This window comes from Penaeus vannamei, chromosome 17 (genome assembly GCF_042767895.1).
Source record: "Penaeus vannamei isolate JL-2024 chromosome 17, ASM4276789v1, whole genome shotgun sequence".
Taxonomy (NCBI): Eukaryota; Metazoa; Arthropoda; class Malacostraca; order Decapoda; family Penaeidae; genus Penaeus; species Penaeus vannamei.
This window is the reverse complement of record NC_091565.1, coordinates 6,797,265-6,804,764: the sequence shown is the minus strand read 5'-3', so window position 1 is coordinate 6,804,764 and position 7,500 is coordinate 6,797,265. Positions and strand designations below refer to the sequence as shown.

At 47.3% G+C, this 7,500-nt stretch overlaps 2 protein-coding genes across 6 annotated transcripts in view; one reads left to right on the top strand and one right to left on the bottom strand.

The window, feature by feature from the left end:
- Positions 1-7,500, bottom strand: part of LOC113824009 (uncharacterized) — a 1,204,662-nt gene that overhangs the window by 186,901 nt on the left and 1,010,261 nt on the right. The gene's annotated exons all lie outside the window — the stretch shown is intronic.
- On the top strand, positions 6,283-7,389 carry LOC138864533 (kinesin-like protein CG14535; the record flags this gene model as incomplete). The annotated part of the gene is given in 1 exon segment (XM_070131816.1): positions 6,283-7,389. A coding segment is annotated over 1 exon segment (68 nt), but the record flags the coding sequence as incomplete, so codon positions are not given.

Sequence of the window (7,500 nt, the reverse complement as noted above, 5' to 3'; positions counted from 1 at the left end):
AGAGCATCCCCGAGAGGCGAGGCTTTATTGTCCCGCGTGCTTACAAGAACGCAAACCACATGTCAGCGTCGGGTCGCACTCCCAGACAACATCGATCTTCGTTCTTGGAGTCACGACCAACTGGGAAGCGAAATCGGGCATCGTCTTACAACACCCACAGCAGTTAAGGGAGAGCTAGAAAAAAAGTCTCCATAAAACACAAAGTTATGCGTAATCGGGCCAATTAATCTAAAAAAAAGTGGGGCAAAAACAAGACAAGTTGGCCCTCTCCACCTGGCGGTCTCGACTCGGCAAGGGAGGTGACTGGCGCACCATCTGTCCGCGGAGATGTAAACTACTGATGAGGCACTAGTCGCTCCTTTTTTAGGGAAGAACTCGTTGTTTTTCTCCTCCTTCGCGCGGGAGTTACGGCGTTTAAGATTATGATGAACTCGAGGAAGATACCCCGAAGTCTCGATTACCTCTGGCGCTTCGATTATGAAAATAGCATTGGAGGAATGATTCGCCTCCGTCCAGCAATCTCCGCGGTTTTAATGAGCGCTGTGTTGTGGAGGGAGGAGGAGGGGGATTAGGGACGTTCCCCTGATCTGACGGGATGACGTAGGCTCAGGCAGATGGATGTGGGTGGTAAGGAGAGGAAAGGATTTGAGGTTAATAAACAGTTTAGGGGGGAAGGATTAAATCAATGAGCCTTTATAGACACGATAAACTTTTTAACCGTCTGAGGGGCAGGAGAGCTTCCCCATTCGATGTTTGTCACGAGTTATGAATGGGGAAGGGGCTCCTATGCAACCTCGTGTGAATGGAGGGAAGGAGAACGATAAAGACGTGAAAAGGAAGCGGAAAAACGTCTTCCTTTTTTCTGCCATAGATCTAAAGTAGAGCCATGACCTTTTTCGTGGTATGGGAAACGTTCGTAGAAAGATGTTATTGAAGCTTTGAAATTTATTCCGGTTCCTATTTTAATTGGTGATATTTCGCTATGTCAAAAGGTAATAAAACATGAAATCAGTGGAGTTTAGCGTCTTGATATAGTGAAAGAGGTACCTCGTAATGGGGTACTGAATGAAAGGGAAAGTCAAGAGACAAAAAGAGAAAAGAATGGAAGAAGGATAAACAGAAAGACGGAATAAAGGTGAATTATAGAAGCAGAAAGGAGACGAAATGATAATGCATCGAAGGTCTTCTGAGAACTGAACCGAACCGACGAAGCTTCGAATCCAAAAAAAGATTCTCTTATGATATGAAAAATCATAAACAAAACAAAAAAAGAATAACCTTAAAAAAGATGAAACGTATATGTATATTCTACATTCAGTCTATTTCGGGAAAGTCGTTAAGCTCTTCCCCGCCTTCTGATATTTGATATTTCAAACGGAATCCTGTAGCTCTCGTCGGCGGTTCATTGTTCCGTTCCGTTGACAAAGAACAGCGAGAGAAGCCTTTCCGTAAGCCGTGTTTGAATTATTCCTGAGTGTTTACCCCCTTCAGTAGCCGTAGCAGATCTGGCCGAAGAACAATTCAAAAAAAGAGAAAGATGAAACACGGCGCAGGGAGGAAGAACAGAGGGACAAAAGAAGGAGAAAAGATGAGGAATACAAAATATTTGACGAACTGCTTGTTGTTGTGGGAAGTATGTATTTTGCTGGGGACTCGATGAAAAATGTTTGTTGTCTAATTCAACATACAGTTCCAAGCTGGTGTTTATTTCCGCTGGGAAGGAACGTCGGTTTTGCAAGCACGTGTGTATCTCCATTTCTCTCCCCTAATATCCTTTTTACATATTTAAGCCCTTTGATGAGAGTTCGGGTCGCTTCGCTAACCTCCCTTGCTTGCGTGTAGATCGTATTGTTTATTTTCATCAATTGTAAATGTTTTAGGCTTATTATTATTTTTTTTTTGTATCTTGTATGTGGTTAATTTTTTCGGCGATATGTGGTGTTCATTACCCGTAGGTTTTTATCATGGAGTGTATGACGTGCCAGCGAGACTTGAAGGGATGCATGCACACGCACGCGCACACATTTTTAACACACAGACACACATACACAAACACTCACTCATTCACTCTCACTCCTTTCTCTCTCTCTCTCTCTTCCTCTCCCTCTCCCCCTACACAATAACCCCCCTACAGACACAAGCCCTCCCACACACACGACCCCCCCCCCTTCATCCTCGCCACACACACACACACACACACACACACACACACACACACACACACACACACACACACACACACACATACACACATACACACACACACACACACACACACACACACACACGCAATTCCAACCTGCCCCCCCCCTCCCCCCGATCTGACGCGAAGTCCCTCCTCGTGCTTCCCAAAGGACCCGCTTCCCTCCGCCCGTTGCGCCCCCCTTCCTCAGGCCCTCGGCGGGGTAGGGCGGATCGGCGGCGCGTCCTTGGCAAGAATCCGGGGCTGAGGACCGGCAGGCGCGTCTTCTGGGCTGTCGCGGGATGGGGTCTTATGGCGCGATCAGCTGGGTTTCCTTCTGGGTCTGGTTGGTGTCAGCTGATCCCTCGGGTTGTTTGGTTTAAGGCTTTCGGGAAAAGTATTTCATTGGAGCACCACACACACACACACACACACACACACACACACACACACACACACACACACACACACACACACACACACACACACACACACACACACACACACACACACACACTCACACACACACACTCACACTCACACTCACACTCACACTCACTCACACATACACACACATACACACATACGTGTATTCATAAGGGTGTGTATGTATAGATATATGTGAATGTATCTGTACGTATATACATACAGACACACAGGCACGCTTATGTGTGTGTGTGTGTATGAATGCACACACATGTCTATGTGTATGTAAGTATATGTATGTATATGTATTTATGCACACATATAAACACATATACTTATAAATACGTGTATGCATGATATACATATGTGTACATACACCATGCAGAAGTATTCCTATGCAGTTTATAAACATTCAGCTGGCAGAGTCATAACTTCCTGTGCAATTCCTCTATAAATAAAGTTGTCGAGGAACATACACGTCACTCGAGCCGTAAATATCGCGAAGACTGGGGATGAGAAGAGGGGGAAAAAGTTGAACTCGCGAAATAAAAGGGAAAAAACGCGACGGGAAAAAATGCAAAGGCTGAAAAATGTTTTGTCCTCGTGCTCTCTCGCGCGCCAATAGGATTTGACTTTAAGATTGGGTGGACGGCGGTCTCTAGGCTACGGGGTGTTCGCGCCATCAGTAATCCCATTCCAGCTACCCACCCCCGCCCCCCTTGCCCCTCCTCTTATCTCTTCTCTCTTCTCCGCTTCTTCTCTTCTCTTCTTTGCTCTTTTCCTCTCTTCTCGTTCTTCCTCTCTCCACCTCCCTCCTCCCTTCTCCTTCCTCCTTCCTCCTTCCTACCCTCTCCCTCCTCCATCCTCTCTCCTCCCTGTCTCTTCCCTCTTCGCTCCTCCGGTTCCTCTCCCTCCCCCCTCCCGTTACCGCCTATCAGCCTGCCGTTCTGATCTCCCTGTATATCCCAACGGACTCGGCCCTTCACAGTACTGAAAGCGAGTTAGCTGTTGAAGTGTAAAGTACTTTCGTGTTTGCTCTATTTTTTTCTTCTCACTTTTTAGGGGCAAGTTAGCACCTTTTGTTTTGTATCGCTTCCTAAGGCGCTTTAAAGGATTTAGGCTAGCATTGTTCATGCTATTTACCGTTTAGATGAAATGCCAATGAACACTTATTTATTGCTATTGACATTATAGAACGTGTTGTTCCTTGCAGCCCCTTGGTACCCTTAGCGCCCGCAGTTGCCAGTTAGTGTTTCGCTCCCCGACGACGGGTAATTATGATAAAGCAAATCGTAATCGAATGATAGGCCTGCTTCCCCCCCCCCCCTCGCCATAATCAAGAGAAGGAACGATCATGCCAGCACACTGTCCCTTAGAATGGATTAACTTAATTAATGGTTGTGTCGTAATGTTCTCGTAATGAAAGGAAGAACGGCCAGTGTTGTGCGGTTGAGTGTTAGTGATTTATCTGCATTAATTAGTTCAGTATAGGGATGGTATAGGCCTACCTATGTGTTTGGGAAGTATATATATATATATATCCATATTACTGGATTTATTTGGTTCATTAGATATGTTGGTTGCTTCGTTAGATTCTAATTAATGTATTAATTTTAATATGATATCGCCATTATTTTTATTTTGACTGACAGGGAAAAAAATATTTTCTCTGAATCTGTGCATGTCAGAATATTCTTTCTTTGATCATTTATGCATGTGAAATATTCTAATGAATTTTCTATTTTTTATTCACATATTTTACTTGTTTGTGAGTTTCGTGAATAATTAATAAAGTTCGGTGCATTTTTCTTTTTTCACGCATGGGGTATGCAGAGCGATTTTGTTTTTAATATCAGCTGCGAACAAGATTATTGCAAGGAGGACTTTTGCTGCAGGAATATGCATATATTTATTAGTTCCGTTACTTTAGGACATGGCTGCATGGTGTGGTGTTTGTTTAGTGTTGTATTGATGCGATGAAATGCACCTGCGTTCATTAAGATGTTCAAAGAGAGGGACGTACATGTAGACAGAGCAGAAAGGCAGGTATGCTGGTAGGCACGAGGGCAAGTAGGAACGCACACGTACAAGCACACGCATACGCACATACATACACACATACATACGCACATGCACACACACGCACACACACACACACACACACACACACACACACACACACACACACACACACACACACACACACACACACACACACACACACACACACACACAGGCAGACAGACAGACACATAGACAAACTGACGGACGGACGAACGGGCAGACGGACAGATGCAGTGAGCGTCAAAGACAAGAGACAGATTGCACAACGTTGAAAGTCGGATCGTGGCAAGTGTGCAAGCCAAGTGGTCGGCAGACGAGGCTGTTATCCCCCACCGTGTAATGATCTTGGGGGAGGAGGAGGGGGGAGAGAAGAAGGGCGTTGGCTCGTACGTCTGGCAGGGGTGCGCGGTGGCGAGGGTAGGGTGCCTGAGTGACAATGAATGGTGTGTGCTTGACTGTTGTACCGGAGGGTCTGTGTGCCTCCGTTGTCCCCCTGCCCCCTCTCCCTCTCTCTATCCCCTCCCCCTTCGCTCTCTCTCTCTCTATCCTCTTTGCCCCCTTCTCCCTCTCCCCCCTTTTGTTTACGAAGAGATCGGGAGTGGGTGGCTGGGCTGGGCGGGGTGGGAGGAAGAGGGGAGGGGGGCAGGTTGTAAAGATAGTGGGTATTATATTTACTTGATTTACTGTCAAGAAAAAAATATTAAACTTTAGTATTTCCTTTGACTTAGAGTTCGTTTGAGACCGGAGAGAAAATAGGAGAGAAAAAATAGGCAGAGGCTTTTCTGGTCGATACGTAAGTAGGAGGAACGGACTGATGGATGCTGGCCTGTACAATGTAGCTTAGATCGATCGATAAAGAGGTCCGCGTCTATTTTATGTCTATTTATGTGCTTTATTTTTCGGGGCGAGAAGTGGAGATAAAGCGATCAAAATAGTGACGGTGATAATTGACAGTATGGACGACCACGGGTTATGAAGAAGAAAAAAAAGAAGTGGCTGCTTCATTATAATTTCGTGCTGAATCTAAAATGTGGGAATATTTTCACTTATCGTGTAGGCCTATCGCCTCTACGCTTGCTACCGGACTTCAGGTCAATAATTAAGATATGGTTATGTTGTACATGACACCGAAGGTTGCCGTGCATACCAACGAGAGCTGGGAATTTAGCCCTTATTGGCAAATCTATGTATTCCTCGGTAGTGGCTATGGTCGGAGATTGACCAGACTCAGGGGCGCAAACCTCTGTGTGTATTTTATCGCACTCATCTACAGCCCCTTCACCCTTCACCCTACCTTCCAACCTTTCTCCTCCCCATTCAACCCCCTTCTTGAAAAACCCACCCCCATCTTAAGAAAAAAAAAAGTCCAGAAGCACTACTCCCGTACACTTTTTCCAACCCCTACCCCTTCTAAGTTCCTCCAACCCCTCTTTTCCCCGAAGACCCTGCAGGAGATTTCCCCAGCTCCCCACTCTCCAACACCCCCTCCAGAAGGCTCTCTTCCCTCCCCTCTCCCCCACCCCCTCCTCAGTCCATGCCCCAGTACCCAGCGCACATGAGGCTGAACCGAGGGAGCTTCGCAAACGTCCGTCGCGATCGGCCAGCCAGTCAGCCAGCCAGTCAGTGTGGTTCGTGACGCCGTGGAGGGTGGATGTACGCCCGTGTCGCTCCGGAGACCTCGCTGTCCCTTGGCGTTTGGGCGAACTGTGCGAAGAGACTTTGGGAGTCGCTGGTGGTGTAGTGTTTTCTTAATTTTCCCTGCCCCGACTTTTGTGGAAGGATTTATTTGTGTGTATATGTACGAGGAGGATGTGATGAGCGATTGAGATTTGGAAGTTTTTACAATTTTTTTTTTTAGTTTGATATCATTTTTTGGACACTGATTTTCAAGTCCATAGCACGCGAGTTCTGCCCCGACTATTTTGTTGTAGTAAACGCGAGATTCGCCTCTTTAGAAACTGATAAAAAATGATGATGTGTCCTGAGCGTTGGGTCAAAGCTACGAAGGCGAAACTATGAGAAAGAGGAAGAAGGCGAGCTCAGAGGAACCGCTGACGAAGAGGAAGAAGAGGAAGTGAATGATGAGGAAGAGGGCAAGAGGGAGGAGACCAGGTGGCGCTTGGACATTACGCGAGCATTACATGCATTGCCTCCCTCGCTGCGTGTAGTAGTCGTTGCACAGTGCATATGCAGGACCCTAGGAGTCCATCGCCCCTCATATTTATTTATTTATTGCTCGCCCCCGTCGCGGATCCAGGAGCCGTGGCGGTCGCGGAGGGAGACAGGCCTAGCCACCTCCTCCTCGGTGTAGAGTGAGAGTCCAAGAGGAACACTGAACACGTACGGGGAGAAAGAGGAGTCGGGCCGGGAAAAAAGAGGAGTGAAGTCCGCGCGAGGGAAAGTGAAAAGTTCACAAGGACTTTAACTCGACTTGTGCGGAGGATTGCACCGCGGTCCCGAACGGAGGTTTCTGTGCTGTGTGTTACGGTGTTCGTGATGGTGTTACGCCTGTGCTGTGACCTACTGCCGTGTTACTGTGACGTGATGCTCGGCTCGAGGTGGAGGAGGAGAAGCAGCCAGTAGCCAGCCATCCGAAGGAACAAGTTGGAGGTGTTGGATGAAAGGACGACCTCACGGCCAGCGTCAAGGATGGAACGGCCGCTGGTGCGACGAAGACACGCCAGGGAGGACTACGACTTCGGATGGGCGCCTTTGAGGTAAGGAAGCGCGAGCAGACGGCCTTCGAGGTCAACCTTGAGGTAGAGATGCTGGCGGGGGTCCAGAGCTGTAGGCCCTCGTGTCGCTTTGATGTCGTTCTTCAAAGTTCA